Source organism: Anolis carolinensis, chromosome 1, assembly GCF_035594765.1.
Source record: "Anolis carolinensis isolate JA03-04 chromosome 1, rAnoCar3.1.pri, whole genome shotgun sequence".
NCBI lineage: Eukaryota > Metazoa > Chordata > Lepidosauria > Squamata > Dactyloidae > Anolis > Anolis carolinensis.
Window position 1 is genome coordinate 27220648 of NC_085841.1, and position 24844 is coordinate 27245491.

General features: G+C 38.9%; 1 protein-coding gene across 2 annotated transcripts; it reads left to right on the forward strand.

Annotated features, from left to right (window-relative positions):
• Positions 1-3143: 3143 nt before the first annotated feature.
• Positions 3144-23113, forward strand: haao (3-hydroxyanthranilate 3,4-dioxygenase). Of its 2 annotated transcripts, none has more exons than XM_003224041.3 (10): positions 3144-3386; positions 4117-4195; positions 8315-8398; positions 10467-10573; positions 12105-12194; positions 14128-14171; positions 17899-18044; positions 19656-19724; positions 21242-21324; positions 22930-23113. In XM_003224041.3, exons 1-10 carry the CDS (start codon positions 3304-3306, stop codon positions 23006-23008), a joined length of 864 nt encoding a protein of 287 aa, XP_003224089.1. In that variant the 5' UTR covers positions 3144-3303; the 3' UTR covers positions 23009-23113. The 2 variants fall into 2 exon arrangements, with proteins under 2 accessions (XP_003224089.1, XP_008113914.1); XM_008115707.2 differs by having other exon boundaries at positions 3156-3234.
• Positions 23114-24844: the final 1731 nt, after the last annotated feature.

A 24844-nucleotide genomic window follows, 5' to 3' on the forward strand; every position in this document is an offset into this window, starting at 1 on the left:
TATAGATATAGATATATAGATAAGATATATAGATGAATTGAATAATGCCTTACGTGGCAGAGTCAAATGTTTTAGATTTATTTCTAGTGTAATTAACATATATACCCATGTACATGTTAAACACACACACACATATAGAAGGCAGGTTTGGGGGCTAAAATGATGGATTTTGGTATTACCTGGGATAAGTTGAAGATCACAATGCTGAGAGGGGAAACTGTCACCACCACCATTTCCTACCTGGGTGCACAAAACGGTACTTCACCCTCTGATTAGAGAAGGAGATGGCTCCTTTTTTGATAAACGATTAAGATACATTATTATTCTATGTACTCATATATAAGTCTCAGAATGTTAGCTCCTAAATCAACCCCTTACAAATGATCCATGGGTCAATGTAAATACAATACCATAACTCTTATCAAAATTGGAAATATTTCATTGCATAATAGTCACCATTGCATAATAGTTATAGTTACACCTCCTTTTTTGAGTTCTGGTTACAGTACTTTACCATTTTAAATACAGGCTGGATGGCCATCTACCGGGGGTACTTGGTGCATTTTCACGTCGATACCAGGTAAGATTCTGGAAAAGATCGTTAAGGAAGTGGTCTGCAAACACTTAGAAAGGAATGCGGTCATCGTTAATAGTCAACACAGATTTATCAAAAACAAGTCATGCCAGACTAATCTGATCTCTTTCTTTGATAGAGTTACAAGCTGGGTCGATGCAGGGAACACTGTGGGTGTAGTGTATCTGGATTTCAGTAAGGCCTTCAACAAGGTCCCCCATGACCTTCTGGCAAACAAACTGGTCAAATGTGGGCTAGACAAAACTATGGTTAGGTGGATCTGTAAGTGGCTAAGTGAACAAACCCAAAGGGTGCTCACCAATGCATCTTTTTCATCCTGGAAAGAAGTCACGAGTGGAGTGCTACAGGGTTCCATCCTGGGCCCAGTTCTGTTTAACATCTTTATTAATGACTTAGATGAAGGGTTAGAAGGCATGATGATCAAGTTTGCAGACGACATCAAAGTGGGAGGGATAGCTGACATTCCAGAAGAAAGGAGCAGAATTCAAAATGATCTTAACAGATTAGAGAGATGGGCTGTAACTACCAAAATGAAGTTCAACAGGGACAAATGCAAGATACCCCACTTAGGCAGAAAAAATGAAATGTAAAGATGCAGGATGGGGGACACCTGACTTGACAGCAGTACATGTGAAAAAGATCTTGGAAGTCCTCGTGGACAACAAGTTAAACGTGGGCCAACAATGTCATGCAGCAGCAAAAAAAAAGCCAATGGGATTTTGGCCTGCATAAATAGGAGTCTAGTGTCTAGATCCAGGGAAGTCATGCTACCCTCTGTTCTGCCTTGGTCCGGCCACACCTGGAATACTGTGTCCAATACTGGGCACCGCAATTGAAGGGAGATGTTGACAAGCTGGAATGTGTCCAGAGGAGGGCGACTAAAATTATCAAAGGTCTGGAGAACAAGCCCTATGAGGAGTGGCTTAAAGAACTGGCCATGTTTAACCTGCAGAAGAGAAGGCTGAGAGGAGACGTGATGAGGGCCATGTATAAATATGTGAGGGGAAGTCATAGGGAGGAGGGAGCAAGCTTGTTTTCTTCTGCCCTGGAGACTAGGACGCAGAACAACAGCTTCAAACTACAGGAAAGGAGATTCCACCTGAACATTAGAAAGAACTGTGTGAGCTGTTCGGCAGTTGAACTTTGCCACCAAGTGTGATGGAGGTTCCTTCTTTGGAGGCTTTTGAATGTGATTTTCCTGCTTATTGGCAGGGGGTTAGACTGGATGGCCCATGAGGTCTCTTCCAACTCTATGATTCTATGATTCTGCATAGCAAGGGTTTGAACTGGATGGCTCATGTGGTCTTTTCCAATTGTTTGATTCTGTGATTCCTTGCATAATAGTCACAGCCTTAGTGTTCCTTTCCACTCACTAACCCATCTGCTTGCCTTCTAGAAATGCCACTTTCTGATCGTTCGGTGTATACAAACTTTGTGTCATGTACAAAACTATTAAGACATGATGTATAAAATGAACTTCGGGCTATGAGTATTATATATATATATATATATATATATATATATATATATATATATATACATACACACATACACACACACACACACACACACACACACACATACACACACACACACACACACACACACACACACACAGTAGAGTCTCACTTATCCAAGCCTTACTTATCCAAGTTTCTGGATTATCCAAGCCATTTTTGTAGTCAGTGTTTTCAATATAGCGTGATATTTTGGTGCTAAATTCGTAAATACAGTATTTACAACATAACATTACTGCGTATTGAACTGCTTTTTCTGTCAAATTTGTTGTAAAACATGATGTTTTGGTGCTTAATTTGTAAAATCATAACCAAATTTGATGTTTAATAGGCTTTTCCTTAATCCCTCCTTATTATCCAAGATATTCGCTTATCCAAGCTTCTGCCAGCCCGTTTAGCTTGGATAAGTGAGACTCTACTGTATACACACACAGACACACACACACACACATACATACATATATATATGAAGCATAAATGAATTGTGTGATTAGACTTGAGTCCCATCTCCAAGTTCTCTCATGATACATGCATTCAGAATTTTTTTAAAAAAATAATAATGCCAAAACGTGCCTAGCCCCAAGGAATTCAGATAAGGGATAACTCAGCCTGTCCTAGGCCACATTATGTATCTATGATATTTATTTATTCATTAATGTATATTATATAGAGCAGTGGTTCCCAATTTGTGGGTCCCCAGATGTTTTGGCCTTCAACTCCAGAAATCCCAGCAGCTGATAAACTGGCTGGGATTTCTGGGAGTTGTAGGCCCAAACACCTGGGGGCCCATGGGTTAAGAACCACTGGTATAGAGAGTGCAAAATTACTCATAATGAAGACGTGGATTGAACACCCATAAGCATGGTGCATTCAGGCATCCAGATGTCCTTCATTACTGTTGGGCAAGCTTCTGTCAGAATGATGCCTCACAGGTTGATCATTGTCTAACTTACTGAGATATCTTTTTTTTTTTTGTACTAAGTAACCTTTGGAAGATCAAACACAGCAATATTATCTGGCCACTGTGCAGAAGAGTACAATGCTATAAACCAATCATTTCACATATACAGAGGGTGGAATTTGCAACCTCATAAACAGCCAACTGGCATTTTTCTAGACTCAGTAAGTTTGCACAATATACTAACCAAGGGAACTAGTTTCTTTCTCTGAAACACTTGGCTTTTAAGAATCATGGAGATGATGCTTGTGAATATAAAGAAATGGGTAGAAGAAAACAGAGCTGCTTTTCTGCCTCCAGTATGCAATAAGCTTATGTAAGTAAATACTATTTCATGGGTTCCATATTCAATTTTCTATGCAAATATTGCATTAAGTATTGTACAGCTCTGTGCTGATGAAATAGTAAAATATATGTCTGTTTAATGTCCTTGCTCGTTGGCCAGGAACATGTTTTACAAGGCTGAGATACATGTTTCATAAGTGCCTGGTAATGTAAAGTCTCAGTTGTCAAAATCAAGTTTTTTTAATCAGCTTTTTTGAAAAAGTCATTCTTATATTTTCTATAGGTGATTAAAAAACTGAACAGTAAAGTTGTTGAAGGCTTTCATGGCTAGGATCACAGGGTTGTTGTATGTTTTCTGGGCTGTATGGCCATGTTCCAGAAGTATTCTCTCCTGACATTTCTCTCAGAGGTTTGTGAACCTCACAACCTCTGAGGATGCCTGCCATAGATGTGGGCGAAACGTCAGGAGAGAATACTTCTGGAACATGGCCATACAACCCAGAAAACATACAACGATGCCATGAAAACATTCAGCAGTAAGCAAGAATTTTTTTTTTTTGTCTTTGTAATATATAAACTAGTTCCTTGTCATGGCTATGAACTGGGCATAGGGCAAATTCTGTTCTATGCTTTTTGAGTGTAGCAGGATTGCACCTTCAGTAGACTTGAGTAAAAATGGTTAATCTGTGTATGAAGAAAACAATGAAAATGTACAAATTGTTTCAGTGATTTTTTTTCAAAAAATTAAAAATTATTCGCAGGCACCGCCATCAGCTCAATGTAATGTTTGTTGGAGGACCAAACCAAAGGAAGGATTATCATCTTGAAGAGGGAGAAGAGGTAACTCACAAAAAGTTCTTAATTTCTTCACTTTGATTTACTTCCCAAAAAGCATTACATACTAAAAGGGCATTCTCTTCATCAGACTATTAGAAGTGTCTTTTTTCAGATAGTAGCAGTGAAATTTCAAAAGCTTTCATAATATCTTTTAAGCTTTGGAGTTGGTCCAATAACAGTAGTGCTGATTGTGGGTTGTGGCTTCTGTTGTACTTTGCTGCATGGTCAATATCACTAGCCCTGGATATATATATATATATTTCATACATATCCTAGATCTAGGATATCTCATTTCCCATTTAACAACAAAATATTGTCCAGAATTCTGAAATACTCCAAAAACCGAAATTGCCCAAATAAGTGGTTAAGATAATGGCACCTTTACTTTCTGCTAGTTCAGTGTACACAAACTTTTTTTGCACTACATTATTTAAAATATTTTATCAAATTAGCTTCAGTCTATCTGTATATGAAACCTAAATGAGTTTCATGTTTAGGCTTAGGTTTCATTAAGTATGTGTACGCAACTGCAGAAATTAAAAGATTATCCAAACTACTTTTAAGAGTTAGCCTGCAACTCTTCTTATATCCAATAGGTGGCACTGCATCTCCTTGTAACTGAAGTTTAAAACGTTCTGTGCAATTATAATATATGCAAGTTAAATGAAACATGATTATTTGTAATAAATATATAAAACAAAACAGGATTTAAATAGCTGCAAAAGAAATTAATTCCTAGATTGAATTAATGTCCCTGTGATCAGGTCAATCTCTCATGAATTCTTTATAAGTAAAACACATATTAGGGTAGAAATTTGTGAAGAGCCAGCTTAATTTCCATTGCATTCTTCATTCCTATTTCACCATTTGGAGAGGCCACATAAACTACAGTATAATGTAATTTCTTTTGTCTTAAATATGCCAAAATTGGATTAATTCTGATCACATTTAACAAAAGTATTACAGGCATTACCAGTATGAGAGTAGTAGGTTGATTAAATTAGGAAACAACTATTAGCAATTAGAAAAGGAGGATGTAGTTGGTTGGTATATTCATCTAGGGCAGTAGTTCCCAACTGTAGTCCACAAGAACTGAAATATGGTTCGCAGCCTCACCGTTACTACAGCAGATAATAACACAGCCCAGCCAAAATAAATAAATAAATAAAAATCTTGGTGTCTTCTTTTTTAGGCCTGTTCCTGGGGTTATTTTGGGTGCCGATTCAGAAAATTACATTGGATAGACCACATCAGCTCTAGATGATTAAATCTGGTTTTCTGTGGGTGAGCAGATGGTGACTACTGGATGGCATATGTTCTATACCAGAAACTAGAAGTGATGTCGTCTATTCGATGCAATTTTCTGAATCAGCGTCCAAATAACAAACCAAATCTGATTCGTAACCCTTTTGGTATTAATATTGGAGAGTGGTCCCTGGTCTAATGTCCCTAGTCAAAAAAAGGTTGGGAACCACTGACCTAAGGTTTGAGAAATCCAGGTTTAAATTGAGTTGCTGACCTGAAAGCTGCCAGGTTCTAATCCTACCCAGGGAGAGTGTGGATGAGCTCCCTCTATCAGCTCCAGCTCCATGCAGGGACATGAGAGAAGCCTCCCATAAGGATGGTAAAAACATCAAAACATCCGGGCATCCCCTGGGCAACGTCCTTGCACACGGCCAATTCTCTCACTCCAGAAGTGACTCAAGTTGCTCCTGACACAGAAAAAAAAGTGGGTGAGTTGGAGCCAGTTAGTATTTCATAGCCTAACCTCACAGTTTTATATGAAGCTAAATATATAAAAGATCACTCTTTGTCATCCTGACCTCCCTGGAGGAAAAAAAGAAAAGAAAAAAAGGATATGTATCCACATTGAATAGAGTGATACCACTAATGGAAAGATTTATAATTTGTGTAGGGCTTTAGATTCTCTGCTACAATTCTTTAGAGAGGGTTCTTGCTCTGTCTTCTCCCAGAGAGCTCTCTGGAATAGAAAGTCCCTCTTCCCACTATGAATCCCCCAACTCTCTAGGATGTTTTTTTCGTGTCAGGAGCAACCGGAGATGCTTCTGGAGTGAGAGAATTGGCCGTCTGCAAGGACGTTGCCCAGGGGACGCCCGGATGTTTTGATGTTTTACCATCCTTGTGGGAGGCTTCTCTCATGTCCCCCCATGGAGCTGGAGCTGATAGAGGGAATTCATCCACTCTCTCCCCGGGTTGGATTCGAACCTGGCAGCCTTCAGGTCAGCAACCCAACTTTCAAGTCACGAGGTTTTATCCGCTAGGCCACCAGAGGCTCCTTAACTCTCTAGGATGGAAACATATCAGTCAAAGTGATATATAATGTAGTCTGAATACTCCTTCCATCGCTTTATGCAAGCTATTTTTTGTCATTTGCAGTATATCAAAGACAGTGATCCTGACTTATTGGAAAGAATGGCATTATGACATATGTGAAAGACTTTGAAATTCTTATCTGGATGTTTATTCTTTCTGCCATAAAATTGCACCTGAAGTACTGTGGTAAATGCTCGTACAAGAGATGGAGAAGTCAAAGAGAGAGACTCTGAAAAGGACTACATACACACAATCTTGGAGGGAGGTTAGAATAGCGATATTATTGCAGTGGAGTTATATGAATGAGGGTACTTTAGGTCCTAAATGTATAGAATGATATGCACAAAGGAAGTTTCCTCACCCGCATCCCCCACTTTGTGGATCACCTCCATAGAGCTGCACATCAGGACACTAAGCACATTACAGAATTGTAGCAGTTTGACAACCTGTGAACTGACATGGCTCAATGCTATGAAATACTGGTATTAGTAGATTTGTGAGATATATTTACCCATCTCAGTCAGAGAGGTTTGGTGCTGCAACAAACCCAAGGATCTCATAGGCTGGACCTATGGCAGTTAAAGTGGCATCAAACTGCTATAATTATGCAGTGTGTATGGTCTTCAGGAGATACCTGGGGGGGGGGGGGATACGGTACTGGATGCCCAAGGGCAGTGCACAGAATATGGACAGGATTTAGCTGTACATATATATGTAGGACTAGCATGTGTGCGAACAAATCTGGCACACATGGCCAACCTTATTATTAGGCAAAGTGAGGTTGCCACTTCAAAAGGCAGATGTGGAAGTAGCAGCAATATACTGGAGGACAGAAAGGCATGTGTCATTGGGTCTGTCTTGCATCACCTTAAACTTCACCCTGAAGTAGTCTGCTTTTTTCAACTTGAGGATGCTGCCCTGTTGCCAATGTTGAAGTAAAATCCAACTGCTAATGTAGCTGGTTTCTGTATTGGAATGAGATGGTGGTGACATCATTTTTTCCTTTACCTCTGGCAATAGAATCTCTTAAGCCAGACATGCTGAAAAACCATCCTGTTCTAAACTCCTGGTGAATCATTTGGAGATAGCAGTCACTGAGGCGACTTTTAGAATATGTTTATTGTGTTATTAACAAAATTTCCCACTGTTATATTGTTACATTTCTGGTGCATTTCACAAATGGATTTTGTGTATAAAAAAGTAAAGGTAAAGGTTTTCTCCTGATATTAAGTCTAGTCTAGACATTAAATCTATCCTTGTTCGACTCTGGGGGTTGGTGCTCATCTCCGTTTCTAAGCCAAAGATCCGGCGTTGTCCGTAGATATCTCCAAGGTCATGTGGCCAGCATGACTGCATGGAGCACTGTTACCTTCCCACTGGAGCTATACCGGTTGGCCTACTTACATTTGCATGTTTTCGAACTACTAGGTTGGCAGAAGCTGGGGCTAACAGCAAGAGCTCACCCCGCTGCCCGGATTCAAACCACCGACATTTTGGTCAACAAGTTCTGCAGCTCAGCAGTTTGGCCCATTGTGCCATTGGGGGCTCCTTCTGTGAATAATAATAATAATAATAATAATAATAATAATAATAATAATAATAATAATGCAGATATGGTGTAAAGTTTTCTTACTTACGATGGTTCCAGTAATTAAATTGAGCATGTCTTATAGTCTCCTAGGTGTGCTTGTGTAAAAACAACAGAATGTTCAATGCAGGCAAGAAGTACACAAGGCATATTCACATACATGTTTTATTACCTTTTTTCTTCCTCTGCCTTCACTCTAGTTATTTTACCAACTAGAGGGAGATATGTGCCTGAAGATAATAGAAAATGGAAAACACAAGGATATTCACATTAAAGAAGGAGAGGTAAATAAAGATTTTAATCCATATGTATTTAGAGATATGGTATCTGGGTGGTTGGGAAACAACTGTATCTAAAGCTACAGAATTTATCATTGCCAGAAGAGAATTACCACATTCTTAGCACTGATATATGGCTTGGCTGCAGAGTTGCTATATCATGTGTAGCAAACAAACAAAACCCTGGGTTCACATATAGCATTCTTCTGTCCAGAAATATAACTTTTCCAGAGACTACTCTTATTTTTAAAATACAGTAGAGTCTCACTTATCCAACATAAACGGGCCAGCAGAACATTGGATAAGCGAACATGTTGGATAATAAGGAGGGATTAAGAAAAAGCCTATTAAACATCAAAATAGGTTATGATTTTACAAATTAAGCACCAAAACATCATGTTATACAACAAATTGGACAGAAAAAGTAGTTCATTACACATTAATGCTATGTAGTAATTACTGTATTTACGAATTTAGCACCAAAATATCACAATGCGTTGAAAACATTGACTACAAAAATGTGTTGGATAATCCAGAACGTTGGATAAGTGAGACTCTACTGTATGTGTGGCAGTTCAACAGCAATCATGCTTTCTTTTACTTCAGCAGCACATCCTACAAAACTTATTCCATGACCAGGTGTGAGATGCACCCCAAAACCCAAACAGACACGTAAGTTGGAGAAAACAGGCCACAGCTTTATTTGGTTACAAAGATTGGCCCACACATGACTCTGAATCCAGAGCCATTGTTCAATGAGGCCACAGATCTGGCTGCAGGGGTGGCCTGAGATACCATCTAGGTTGAATCCATCCATGGCCTAAGCCACCAAAAGGTGTAAAAAGCTTCCCAAGTCCTCTATACAAAACTAATGCGAATAGTACACTGGTCACCAACCCTGGATCCAAGACCCATACCCCACAGAGTTGTGACAAAAAGGAACAATAATTCATGTCTCCCACCAAAACATCCCACGTCCACACCATCCATTCAATAGTTTGCTCTGGAATTGTCGGAAGGAGGAATGGGGTTATGTTGTATGAACAGATGTATTATCATGCAAGGTTGTGTGTAACATATACTTTATCCTGGTTGGTTTGCAACATCTTGATCATAATCTTATATTGCTCTGGCAATTGGTTTCCTGATTTAATGTTTCTCATTTTCATATCAATTCAGAGTTCTTTTGCCTATGGTTTCATGGTTCTGCCTTGGATTTAGGTCAAAATGTTTCTATGGCTACAGTTGATTAAGAGACCACATCAGCTCATCCACCCAACCTAATATCTAACCATTACATGCAATGGTGGAGAAATATAATTATCATTAAAATCCCCTTCAACTATTACACTATGTAACAAACTTTTCTGTTCCTGGTTTGAAACTGTTATTTCCCATTTAATTGTGTGGTATTTACTTTGAAAGTAGTTGTTGTATTCCAGAAACTTTGTTTTTGTGACTGCCACAAACTATATTGATTTGGTTGAGACTCTATGAGATATTCATTGAAAAACTATAGCAAAATATGCTGCAGGATGTATCGCAAAAACAAAGTTTGTGCAGTTTAATAAACTTTGTCTATGTTTTAATGATAGACCCAATCAGGAAATGACATTTATAACCCAGGAACAAAAATCCTGTTACATTGTATTACTGGCTTATGGTGATCTTTAGATGAACTATGCTGGCTCCCTTATCTTGTACTAGTTTCCAATGTGCTCCACAGTACACAGATAGCATGCTTGGTTTTTCTAGTGATTGTATCTAGCTGAAGTTAGGCTTTTGAACTGTTATGGAACATGGATATATTCATATGCAATATGTCTACTGAATCTGGAAGGGTTTCATTAGCAGGCTGGAGAAAGCTGCTGTTGACAGTGTCTACTTTGTTGGTAGCACTAATGAGAGCTCAGTTGCCAAGAAATACACATGTGTTGGCAGCAGCTGAGACAAAGCCACTGAAAACAAGGGATTATTGAAAAGAGGGGGAAAGGGAGGGAATGAAACTTCATCAGTTGTTTTCCAAACTGTTTCATTTTTCTTTCCTCTCCATTCTACCTTTTCTTCCTGGCAGATATTCCTCTTACCAGCCAGGATACCACATTCTCCGCAAAGATATGCAAACACTGTGGGGTTGGTTATTGAGAGGAAACGATCAAATATGGAAACTGATGGACTCAGGTGAAAACATCATTTGCCCGTATATCTCGTCTTCTTATTATAAACTGCTTTGAGAATGATTGGACTGGGAAGTGATAAACAAATTGTTTAAGAAATAAATGTGATGTAGACATAAAATTGATGTGTGGCAGGAAATGGTAACACTTCCATACAGAGATCTGTGTTTGCATGCATACAAACACAGATCTTTGTGTATTTTAGACCTGTGCATTTTATTTGTATAATTCAATTCAGTGGAAGAAACTGTTTCCATAGAAGGGACTACATTATAAGAGTATAAACAGTTGCTCATTTTAGGCCTAAGAATAGAAAGAACATTTTTTAAAAGCACTGGGAATATATTTTTCGACTGTCAGGAAACTGATGACAAGAATCCTGGACTAATGAGAAAGTTTCAGGATTTGTTTTGTGCAAAGTTTTCATTTTTCCTGTGCAAAAATTTCTGTTATTGTCTACTGTAATTGGTAATGGCCCCTTCTACACTGCCATATAATCTAGATTATCAAAGCAGAAGATCCACAATATCTGCTTTGAACTGGATTATACGAATCTACGCTGCCATATAATCCAGTTCAAAGCAGATGATCTGAATTTTATATGGCAGTGTAGAAGGGCCCCCGGTGATCTTTGTTATTTTCTAGTAAATTTCCCATCCAACTCTAACCAATCAGATTAAACCACATGTTTTCCGGGTAATATTTTAAAGGGACCAGATTTTAACTGATCTTGAAAGCTAAGCAGGATCAGCCATGGCTAATACTTGCATGAGAGATCACCAATGAAGGCCAGCTGTTGTATGTATTTTAGAGAAAGGAATTGGTAAAGCCATCTCCGAGTATTCCTTATCTAAAAAACCCCTATGAAATGCATACATTTGCCATAAATTGACAGGCAGATTAACGGCACACACAAAAGGTGGGATCAGGATAGGATCATGGCAACCTTCATAGTCATCATGAATGGGAAGATTTTGGTCTTGGAGCCAATTATTAAAAATATATATGCAGATTCAGATGTGTCTATCTTTGGTTCTATTATAGAAAACAATCTAATATGTTCAGTTTCAAGAAAAGTTCCACACACACTTTCTGAACACAATTTATTCTTCGTGGTCTCTGTGAAAGTCGTACTTATGGTATTTTCTGACCTGCGCAGTGAGCTTCAGTCTCTTCTAGAGCCACCTGGATTGTTTCTAGAGTGAAGACATAATGTATCATAAGGCATATGTATGTGTAGTTTTGCTTGCATGCAAAACACATATATGCAAATCCATTTCATATTTAGTTGGCTTTCATTACCTCATTGAGTGTAGTTTATTGTAGTTGCTTTAACAGAGTAGCTGTTCAGTATATATTTAATTTATACCCCAACCTAGGGAAATAAATTCCTATATTTTGTTTATAACTATTGTATTCACACACACACATTTTTTATCCAAAATTTTAGAATATTTCAGATTTCTGGATAAGAGAAGTTAAATCTACATTTTATATGAAATATGTTTAACAAAGAAGTTTTCTTCCTTTGTCAGATACTATGTTGGAGAATCGACTGATGTCCTTTTTGAAAGATGGTTTTACTGTGATGACCTTGGTACTCAACTTAGCCCAATAATGCAGGAGTAAGTCTTTTAAAAATCTTGGTCACATATGATGTGAACTCATAGAAAGGAGGTGTGTGTGTGTGTGTGTGGAGAGAGGGGGGGGAGGGAGCGAGATATGTTTAATGCCGAACTATGGCTGTAGTCTCTTACCTAGAGTAGAACTAGAAATGGAGTGATCCTTGAATAGTATGGGGCCTTGGGGAACCCATAGAACCCATAATGGCCTGCCTTCCAAACACCCAACATGCTCTCAACATTTATGGTTAGAAAAAAAATTCTGCCAATCCACCCATTCCCTTATGCTAATCAAACATTTAGAAACATATTTTAAATTATTCTTGGGGGGGGGGGGTACACATAACAGCCAAAAGATCTGACCATATCCCCTGTCAGACATAAATGCGCTCTACGTGGGGCTGCCTTTGAAGACGGCTCGGAAATTACAACTAGTACAGCGTTCGGCAGCCAGGCTTCTAACCGGAGTGAATTACAGGGCGCGTTCAACGCCTCTGTTTAAGGAGCTCCACTGGCTGCCATTTACTTTCCGGGCCCAATTCAAGGTGCAGGTTATCACCTATAAAGCCCTAAACGGTTTGGGACCCACCTACCTTAGAGACCGCATCTCCCTCTATGAACCCACACATTCTCTTTGCTCGTCGGGGGAGGCCCTTCTCTCGCTCCCACCACCCTCACAGTCGCGGTTGGTGGGGATGAGAGAGAGGGCCTTCTCCGTCGTGGCCCCCCGGCTTTGGAACTCTCTTCCTAGAGAGATCAGGCAGGCCCCTACCCTCCTCTCCTTCCAGAAGAGCTTAAAAACCTGGCTGTTCCAAAAGGCCTTCGATGTTTAGTTGTTGCTGGATTGATCTATCTGTCCATTCCTTAATAGTCCCATTGTTGTCTTGCCATTTTATACCGCACTTTATTGTCCATTCAACTTGAGATTTCCTTTTCTCATTTCGTAACACTCTGCATTTCGCCTGGGATCTACGAATTAGTCTCCTGTTTTTAACACTGTATCCTGCTTGTTGATTTTAATGATTGTTTTTATTGATGTTGATGTTTTTTACTGGGATAATTGTTTTATTGCTTTGTTACTGTTATTTGTTTGTTTTATCGGGCCTGGCCCCATGTAAGCCGCCCCGAGTCCCTTCGGGGAGATGGGGCGGGGTATAAAAATAAAGTTGTTATTATTATTATTATTATTATTATTATTATTATTATTATTATTATTATAAAGCGCTGTAAAGGGAAGCATGGCTGAAATGACAATACTGTCAGCCCTCCACATTCACTGGGATCAGGAGCACAGAGAAATGCCAGAGACTGAAAATTGCCATTTTAAAATTGTGTTTCTCATCTGTTGATATTATATAAATCTCTCTCATTCTCTATATTACAAGAAGGAACACCTCTCTAAGACTTTTAGGTTCTCCAGCATGACTCTCTGGTCAACTTCATTGGAAACTGAGTATAGAATTGTACTGGAAGACCTAGAGATTCTTATAATATTTTAATTAAACCCGCAAATGTGGTGGGTTGACTATATTTGTGGTCATTCAAAATGATGGATGTAGCATCATGATGTTTCCTTTCAGAGCACCAGAGATGGTCAAATAGCGTGGTGCATATCTTTATATTCAAGAGTATGATCTAGAGACAAGGAAATATGGATATTGTAAACAGGTCTACACAATGTGAAGCTATTCAGATTTTGTTAGATTGCAACTCTCAATTGGGGACTGCCTGTGTATTAGAAGTGTCCATGGGTGGCTGGCTTGATTTCTGGACAGGAGGAATCCTTTACAACATGTTGCTAGTGTCATATGCAGTGATTCAGATATCTCTAATTGCCATCTGTCAAAGAGTCTGCATCATAATTCTGTGAGTTTCATAAAATCTGGCAGTAGTGGGAAGGATGGATACTAGATATGCTGAATGTTTCTTATTTCAGATTTTTCAGCTCAAAGCAATATCAAACTGGAAAACCAAACCCAGGTAATATAAAGCAAAGACAATGATTCAACAAGCATTAATGATTTTTTTTTAAAAAAAGACTTTAATTAAAATTACATTACTTGAACTCTCATCACTGTTTCATTTTTAACACTGCTCTAAATGAAATTAAAATTGCATGAGAAATTATGACACCTTTTCTCTTTGTGCCAGCACTAAGTGTGTGCCAAAATTAGAGACAGAAAGAGGATGAGTCATAATTTTTAAGAAGAACTTGTCAGGAAAATGGAAATCCTCTGTTTTCCCAAGGCACAATCAGTGATACTTCTGAGTCCCATGAGGTCCAAACATTTGCAATAAAAATGATTTCACTGCTCTTGCTAAATTCCAGTTGCATACAGTCATCATTAGCCCAGAGGGATTTCCTCTCTCTTTTTCTTTGTTGTACTCTACTCTTCAAGGTAGCCAGCTCAGCAAATAAAAATGTTTTTTTTCTAGATGGGTGATGTACTGTTACTTGTTGCTGCTGCTGCTGCTCAGTCGTTTAGTCGCTTCCGACTCTTCGTGACCTCATGGACCAGTCCACGCCAGAGCTCCCTGTTGGCCGTCACCGCCCCCAGTTCCTTCAAGGTCAACCCAGTTACTTCAAGGATACCGTCCATCCATCTCGTCCTTGGTCGGCCTCTCTTCCTTTTTCCTTCCATTTTCCCCAGCATAGTGATCTTTTCCAAGCTTTCCTGTCTCCTCATGATGTGGCCAAAATACTTCAGCTTTGCCTCTAATATCCTTCCCTTCAGTGAGCAGCTGGAAATTATTACTTGTTAGTGGCTATCTAAAAGAAGATAGACAACCAGCCACCTCATTGGAAAGCTGCAGTTGTGGATTTCCTTCATTGAGCATGGTGAGATTAGATCAGTAATGAGGAGAAGATACCTCGGTTTGCACTGGTGGTTTGAGGCAGATAGTAAAGGATTTCTGACTTGTGATTTTTAACAACCCCAAAATGGATTCCTCACTACAAAATTATTGAAATAAAAAAAAATTCCTCGTGGAAAACTGAAGCGGTGGTAGTAATTATCTTCTGCAAATCCCCAGAGGTCTGTCAATAAAACTTTATTTGTTTTCTACTCACCCCAGTAAAGAGACTTCATCACATTAACCTCTCCCCTACCATTTTGTTCCATTTTGCCCTGCATACCCTCCCTCTTCCCCCATCACATGGGGGCATCGGGCCTGTCCCTGCCTCCATCAGACGGGAGAAAGGGCAGCAACATGCATTGCCACATTGTCCTTTCCCTCATCACATGGGTGAAAGGCACCAAAAATGCAGGTAGCTCCAATGGAGCTACCCAAAAGTCACTTACCTTCCCGTCCTTGGAAAGAAAGTTTTTTGTGATGTTTTCTCACTACTTCAGGCATGAATGGGGCAGGGCAAAACCAGCGTCATGTGATGGCACTCAACATGCCACATCCCTAAAGAGTAACAAGGGGCCAAAAGCCCCAAGTGTGATATGGTGTGTTCCCTTGATGGCCATATCGCACTCCTATTCTGGTGATCTTGGGTTGGCATTATCTTGTTTCCTAGCATACTATACAGATATGGAATGAGAGTCAAACAATATGGGTTGGGGAGAAGTTGGTGGCCAACCAAGTTTTGTTGGACTGCAGCTCCTACCCCTCATCACTGGCTATCATGGTGGGAATTGCAGGCCTCATGGATACTTTTACATAAACAATCATATAGGGCTGGTGTGAGCTGACATCCAGGAATGTCTGGAAGACCCTATATTCCCTGACTGTAAAACTATGAATACTAGAAAATGGAAAAGGAGAAAACTTGAATTAGTTCTTCCCAGAGAAACCAATTTACAATCTCTATTTCACTGCACCACAATGCAGAAAAGGTTTTAAAGCAGGGTGAACAAATATACAATAACCAGTATTTATTTATTTATTTACAGCATTTATATTCCGCCCTTCACACCCCAAAGGGGACCCAGGGCGGATCACATTACACATATAGGCAAACATTCAATGCCTTTTAACATAGGACAAAGACAAACAAACATAGGCTCCGAGCGGGCCTTGAACTCATGACCTCCTGGTCAGAGTGATTCATTGCAGTTAATTGCAGCTGGCTTGCTCTCCCGCCTGCGCCACAGCCCGGGCACTAGTTTAAGTGCACTACTGGTAGGGACTTGATTAACTTGATTAACTAATGTACTTAATCAATACCACTGAGATGTTATGCATTTTTCTGCCTTCATCACTTAAAAAGCACCCCAAAGGCATGATGTAAAAGCATCATATGACTTTTCAGGAATAACACTGTGGGGTAGAAAAGGTGATATTTATCTTCATGCTTAACTAAAGCCTGAACTTAATTTCACAGGGTCAAACCTGAAACCACCTGAAAAGAATTTTACTTGGCAGCGCTTTTTAGATATTCATGGAATATAGTGTATTCACTGTAGAAGTGCAACAGCTGTTTTTGCTCCACTGTGGACAATAAAATCACCACATTATCTAATACCTGATGGGGAGTTAATGACCTTGGTATTTAGCATGTTAATTTAATCCTGCTTATATTTGTATGAAAATAAGATTTTAGAGTCTCAAGGAATAGATAGCAGGAGATATCAGGTAGCCTCTGAACTGCTGAAAATTTCATACTAGCCATAATATCCACAAGCCAAGTTGAGAAGTTAGCAGATTAATAATGATCACTCACCACCCTCTCATGCTAACACTTTATTCCCTTTTGTGTTCCAAATTAACAAACGTCTCCTATTGAAAACTGTGTGGTTGGTCAGTCCCCAGTGAATCTGGCACACAACTAAACTATGGAGATCTTATTCCCATACCTGTAGAGTTTGTTCCCATCTCTGTAGCCATGACTACGCACAGCTAGCCTGCTGTTTTGGCTGCTGAATGTCTTGGATGGATTGCCTTCTGTTTGGAATGAAAGCAGATCATGCAAAAAGAAAAGCTGATAGATGGACCATCAGACCAGAGAGCAGCTATAGATGGAAGCCATAAACACTTGGAAGAAGTACAAATTATTCCCAAGTATTGACTACAATCCAATTTCCCCTCATTTTAAGACTTTATCACATGAGGCCAATAAAGCACAATTATAGCAGGATAAGAGCACCTTCTGATAGAGCTTACTTCCTGACATTATGGCTGCCCTTTAGTTGCTTTGCCCTCATAATTGGATTGCATCTTTTCATTGACAAGAACAAAAATCATTAATGAATTTAATATTGTTGTTGCTCCAGCATTCTTCCTTGTACAATAATTTCCTACCACAACAGTCCTGACATTGTAAAGCAAAAGAAAGTCTTGCAAGAAACCACAAAATGCCTGACTGCATAGTATCACATTTTTTAACCACAGGTAGGAAGTGAGGCTGTGTGGATCATAGGAATTTGCATCAGCTAAGAGGCAGCATAACACAAGTGCAGCAAGATGTGAAAGTTTCAATCATAATATTGCCATGAGGCAACAGGAAGGTGTGATAAAGTCCTAATATTCACATGCAAAGATATTCTAATAATGCATCCCTATTCAGAGCAGCGACGTTGCGTAGCATGTGTCATTTTAATTCTTTTGAATTATAATAGCAAATGTTTTAATTTTCTAATGTATCATTCAATACCAATAATATCAAGCTTGGCTTTTTGATTTGCTTTCTGAAAAGCAAATGCCAATACTAGCATATGAATCAATTAATATATCTCTGCACACCCATATTCTCTGTTTGTAGATGAACTTCTAAAAGAAACTCCTTTCCCACTGAACAACACCAGGGTTATGGAGCCCTTTTCTTTGCAAGACTGGCTGAATGATCATCAAAAAGACATAGTTCAGAAGCAGTCCTTAAGGCTTTTTGAAGACATCTTTGAAACTGAGGTAAAAAAAAAAATCACATAGCACTCAGAGCTGATTACCTGAAAGGGAACACGGACTCATCTTCAGAAATAGGACACAAACAACCCAAGACATTTTGTTCTCAGAGGTGGAGGGACATCAAATGGTACCCCCAGACACTAAAGTCATAGTTTTGCCAAATTATTTTGCAGAAAGCTCCATAAGTTCCTCTTCTTAGAAATACAGTAGAGTCTCACTTATCCAACATTTGCTTATCCAACGTTCTGGATTATCCAATGAAATTTGTCTCCCATCCTAATCCACAGCTGTTTCTCTAGGCAGCAAGGATTTAACTTTTTATGGATTTAATTTCCGACAATGTTGCTGCTGTATGTTCATTTTATGTAATTCTATATTTGTAGTCAATTTGTTAGTAGCCAATTTTTAAGTCAATGTTTTCAATACATTGCAATGTTTTGGTGCTAAAATCATAAATACAGTAATTACTACATAACATTACCATGCTTTGGACTGCCTTTTCTGTCGACTTGTTGTAACATGGTGTTTTTGGTGCTTAATTTGTAAAATCATAATGTAATTTGACGTTTAATAGGCTTTTCCTTAATCCCTCCTATTTATCCAACATTTTTGCTTATCCAACGTTCTGCTGGCCTGTTTATGTTGGATAAATGAAACTCTACTGTAATATTAAAATCGAGACATTTCTCTCCTTTTTCCCCACCCCAAATCATTGCATCTTAACCCATCACAGAGTTGTACCTGTGGGAATGAACTTTGGGCAGTCATCATCAACATCATCAGTGATCTTGGTGATCACTCATAGCCAAGTATGATTGTCTTCCAAGGGTAGAGTCTTGGTGGTGGCTTTGTAAGTGACTGTGGAGACCTATTCTGGATCTGCATGAATGATCTGTCACAATGAGAACATAGATTTCCAAATTGAAGATGGCCACAACAAGGGTCTATTTGTTGTGCCTTCCTCTTGGCACCATTCTCCCTTTCACGGTCTATTTGTGCTTCTTCAAAATCCATAGAACCATTGGTAACAGCCGACCTTCGCTTACAACGGCAAGAGCTCTACAGATATCAATGTTTATATCACATTTTTTAAAGTTAGCTTTAAGCTCATTTTAAAATCTCTTTTGCTGTCCACTGACATTCTGTTTTCCATTCCTGAACTGATAGTAAAGTAACTGCTTTGGGAGATGGTGACTGGGCATTTGAACAACATGGCCAGTCCAGTGAATGGATATGAAAAATAATTTACTTCCCAGGCATTTCATGTTATACAGTCCCATAGCATCCAACTAATGGCATAAGGAAAGTTTAGGTTGGAAAAAACAGAAATAGTTTCTCTTAAGGAATGTTCAGCATGAATTCGGCAATCTTATGTGCTACATCTTTAGATCTCCTTCCCCTTTCTCTTATATTTGATCCTCCATCTGGCTCAGTGTTGTCCATTCTGTCTCCAAATGTTATTGTGGTTTTGGTTTGTTTTTGTTTTTTACATTCTTAGATGAAATCTCTTCCAGTGTATGTAATATTACATTACAGAAAATTATTTCCCACAATAAAATATACTAAATATCACAAGAATAAAAATTAATTACATGTCCTTGGTTTATTTCCCAGGCTATAATTTTTGGACAAGGAATAAGTAAAGAGGAAGGAAAGGATGCAGATGTATGGCTATGGCAGATGGTATGCAATGTTTGTTCTGCTTCTCACTAACTAGTCACAGTGTTGTATCCAGATCAAATCTGAAAATATTCACAAAACCATGAGTTCAATAAAGGAAACTAGTTCAGATATTGATTCGTCTCTTAAGTGTCCCTACTTAGAGATAGCAAATGGGTATAAGAGAAAACACCAGTTTCATTAACAGCCGTATGAGTGTGAAATGGCATTTCCAGATTATTGTTTCTCCTACAAAAACTCCTTTTTATTTGTCTTTAAATTATGGTATGGTTTTTGTACTATTCTCTCTTTCTCTCTCTCTTGGTGCCTTCGAGTAACTGTTGACTTCTGAAAACCCTACTAATTTCACAAGACTTTCTTAGGCAAGAAATACTCAGAGGCAGTTTGCTAATTCCTTTCTCTGAAATATAGGCTACAGCACCTGATATTAATCCATCCAAGTCCAAACCAGGACTAGACCCTGCTTACATAGCATCCAGGATCAGAAGTGATCTGGTGTCTTCAGGGCCTGGGGGTTAGGTCCTCAGCACTATTCTTGCACTGCAAAAATCAATCCTTTAGGATGAGAAATAACTGCAATCCATCAAAATAAGCTAAGGACAAAGATAAAGTGGAAAGCAAGAGAGAAACTGAGACATTTTAAAAGCAGCTGAATAAATGGGAGAGCACAGGAATGTTTAGAACTGTCCTTGCTAAATTGTGATAGTTAGAAGGTATCTATGAGTGAAAGCCAGCATTTGATGTTCCTCAGTAACTGACAGTAACTGGAGCCCCCGATGGTGCAGCGGGTTAAACCACTGAGCTTCTGAACTTGCTGACCGAAAGATCGGTGGTTCGAATCTGGGGAGTGGGGTCAGCTCTCGCTATTAGCCCCAGCTTCTACCAACCTAGCAGTTCAAAAACATGCAAATGTAGGTAGATCAATAGATACCACTCCGACGGGAAGGTAACGGCGCTCAGGGCTGTAGCCGGGGGGCGGAGAGGGAGGGTTAAGGGTTCTAACCCCCCCAAAAGGGTTCAACCCCCCACCCCCCAAAACCTGATTTATTCATGAATTTTAACTGGTTAACCAATTTATAAGTAAACCAGGGTTTTTTTTTAACCTGACACATTTCAATTTTTTTTTTTTACTTTTAACATCCCCCCCAGGCTACGGCCCTGATGGTGCTCCAGACAGTCATGGCGGCCACATGACTTTAGAGGAGTCTACGGACAATGCCGGCTCTTCAGCCTAGAAATGGAGATGAGCACCAACCCCCAGAGTCAGACACAACTAGACTTAATGTCAGGGGAAAACCTCTATCTTTACCTAGTATCTGACAGACAGGTGCACTCTACCTCTGATACTGGAGGCAAATCTTACAAAATGGTCTTCATAAATTCACTAGACTTCTGAAGACTGGGGTTATCTTAGTTGAGTAGTTTATTATGATTTCATTGCATTTTATGATTACACTTTTTTCTATTGTAAGTGACAGTCCAGGAGGAATTATAAGCCTGCCTGTATTTTACTATTTCAGGAAGGCACATCTGTTGTTACTGTTGGCAGTAAAACTCTGACTCTAATGAGTGGAGACAGCCTTCTCATCCCAGCACAGACAAAGTAAGTACCATAGTCCTTCCTTAGTTGATAATTTTTGTAAATGTCCTTATTATCGCACAATATAAAAAAACAAAGAATAATGTTGGGTTGTTTTTTTTTTTTTACAATGACATAAAGTTTTGTCGACTGGAGTCAGGTCAGGTCTTACCATTATTTTGGATGAGGAAGCTATGTCAAACAAAGAAAGAAGTGAACGACAAGAAATTACTGCTTTTCTTTGATTTTAAGATATATCCCCCCCAATATAAAATCTCTTAAAATGGGGTGCATCATTTTTTCTGTTCATGGAAAATAAAACAGGAGCACATTGTTTTGGTATGAAAACATACTTTAGGAAAGTACAAGTGGATTTTTTTCTTCATTTTCCCCAAAATTTGTCAGTTGCCAGATTTTGACAGCACATCTGCTGCTGGATCTGTTTATTAGTTTGGCAAATGGTGCCAACCTGCAGTGGAAGTTCCAAGGATTTTATATGCTTTCTGACATTATCCATTCTGGCTCTATGCCATACTCATGATCACAAATTCCCCAGCACCTATTTACTTTGTTTTATATTCCTCCCTCTTTCCCTCATTGAGGGATGCTTATTTCATACAACAAATTGCTAAAGGGAATGTGTTATGTTTTGAGATTGATAGAGGTTACCTAATAGAGGTGTGCACAACACCCAAAAACTGTACCGTTTTCATTCTGATAAAGTTCAGTCCATTGACACCAATGGGGAAAATGTAGAGTATAATTTCTCTGTTATTTGTAGGCCTATCAGGATGACACTTGCCTCACTTCTAGGCTAGATTTATGACTGCAGGCCTGCCAAATTTTAGAAGATTTCACTAATCCACTAATTTTTGGGAAATTTTTTAAACTTTTTACCATAACGTAACATTAAAAAACCCACAAGAGGGTGTTCTGGAAATTGAAGTCCCAACCAGCACATGCCCCAAGAAGGGAGGAGAATGGGTACAGTCACCAGGCCTCTGATTGGCTGAGAAAGAAACGTGAGAAACACACAAAGAGAAAAATTTCAACTCTAATAATAATAATAATAATAATAATAATAATAATAATAATAATAATAATAATAATATCTTTATTTATACCCCGCCACCAGGCCTCTGTTCCATTAGCCGAAAGATCTGGCTACTTGTGATCACCTCTGGTTAAGGCGTTGGTCCTGCTGGCCCCAAATCCCAAATTGTCAAATGGATTTCTGCACACCCCTCAGTTAGTGATGCTGAATTAGCAACTGAAGTATTGTTTGTAATAACTACCTTTGAATCTAGCCATATGTTCATGTCCATCCAGGTCCCATACAATATGCTCATCATTAGTCATGGCAATATAATATAGATATAGGTGAATGCTTCCATGTATTTTGGCAATTTTCTGTATAGTTTATAGAAAACAAACAATGATAATTTCCTTAAACTTGTATTACTTTTTTCTGCTGTAGCTGTTATTCTCAGTAGGAGGGAGTGGTATTACGTTACACTTTACAAATGCTTAGCATTCAGGTAAACTCTTGTTGTTTTTAAGGAGCTTGTGTAATAACTAAAGTTATTCCAAAGATGATGGCAGCATGATTCTCTTTTTTCTCTTTTTAAGATTTGAGTGGAAGAGATCAGAAAGATGTGTTGTTCTCTACATCGTTCAGGATCCAAAGCGGAAAAGACCCTATGCCTGAGTCCTGTTGTACCCAAATAATATGAATGACTGCTTAATAAAATTATAACAGAAATAAAAGCATTTATAAATTCATGAAATAAGATGAAATAAACATAAAAAGCCAGTTTAGAAGTTTTGAATCCTTTTTGAAAAATAAGCATATTGTTGGAGACTAACAATGCTACTGGGGGGCAGGGGGAAATCTGCAATTGGACAACTAATAAATGTGTATGTTGTAAGTTAATATTTAGTAACTTTAATCTGCCTCATGAGGTTATTTTCAGGACAACACAGAAATAGTAAATAGTGTGTAATGTTTAGAAAATTAAAATTAAAAAGTAATTTATTTCAACTGTGAGGAATGTTTGGGGTATTGCTGGACTGTGCTCCCATCAGCAATAGCCAGCATGGTCAAGATTAAGAAATGTAGTCCAACATAATTTGCAATCGTGTATGTTCCCCAACCCAATATAATTTGTAAATAAATATATAGTTTATATGAAAAGGTATATCACAAGTTTCAAGTCAGCACATTATGTATCCCTGGAGTGATTTCTTACAATATAGAAATAAATTATTGAAGGATGATAGCTCAGGTATCAATCCAAGGACAAGCTCTAAACACACAGTGGTTCCGGTGCTACTTCTCAGGCAGGTTCCAGATGGTGGTGCTTGGGGATAGCTGTTCCTCAAAAAAGGAGCATCACACAAGGTGTCATTCTATCCCCAATGCATTTTGATATTTACATAAAACCACTGGGAGAGATACTCTGTAGGCATGGAGTGGGGTGTTATCAGTATGCTGATGACTCCATGCCTCCAAAAACAGCCTCAGCTAAGGATAGCATGTCTCCTCTGAATGAATGCCTGGAGGAGGTAATGGGCTGGATGACGAGAAAGAAATTAAAACTGAATCCAGATAAAACAGAGGTGGTTGCCATCAAGAGTCTTAATCTGGTGATGGAGGTGTGTCAGTCAATTCTGGATGGGGTTACACTCCCCTTGAAAGATTGTGTTCATCATAGCTTGGGAGTGCTCCCGGATCCATCTCTTCAAATGTCAGCCCAGGTAGATGCGACAGTGCAGACTGTTTACTATCAGCTTCGACTGATACAACAGGTTCCCCTTCCTAGATATGGAGAACCTAAAGATGGTAGTGCATGCACTGGTAACCCCATTCTGGAGCACCATCCCAGGAGGATACCATGGTTAATGGTATCAAAAGTCACTGAGATGTCCAGGGGAACCAGCAGGGGCACACTCCGCCTGTCAAGTTCTCTGCAGAGGTCATCCACCAATGCAATCAAAGCTGTCTCCGTGCCATGAGCAGGCCTGAAGCCAGACTGTGACAGATTTAGATAATCAGTTTCAGTCAGGAATCCCTGGAGCTGCGAGGCGACCAGGGATTTTTTTTAATGCTGACCCCCTAAGAGTTAAGTGTTGGTTTTTAAATCTCTGTATTCAACCATATTAGTGTGGTTCAGGCTGAGTATCTTTTCTCCAAAATGCATGGGACTAGAGGTGTTTTGGATTTTGTGTTTACCCCCCAGGTTTTGGGATAACTGCATTTGTATATATGTAGCATGTCTTTGAGACAAGACTCAAGTCTAAACAGTATTCATTTATGTTTCATATAAACCTTACATGCATAGCCTGAAAGTAATTTATACATAATATTGTTAATATTGTTGTACATTACACAAAGTTTGTTTACATTAAATCATCAGAGAGCAAAAGTGTCACTATTTCAACCGCCCATGTAGACAATTTTAAATTTTAGAGTACTATGGATTTTAGGATTCTAGATAAGGGATGTTCAACATATAGTAGGGTTTTTACTTCTTTTTTATTAAGA

Bases quoted from the DNA above. Each gene is read 5' to 3' on its own strand.
- haao (XM_003224041.3), top strand. From the start codon at position 3,304: ATGGAGATGATGCTTGTGAATATAAAGAAATGGGTAGAAGAAAACAGA. The intron at 3,387-4,116 runs GTAAGTAAATAC...AATTATTCGCAG, and splicing joins CCAGTATGCAATAAGCTTAT to GCACCGCCATCAGCTCAATG. The intron at 4,196-8,314 runs GTAACTCACAAA...CCTTCACTCTAG, and splicing joins ATCTTGAAGAGGGAGAAGAG to TTATTTTACCAACTAGAGGG.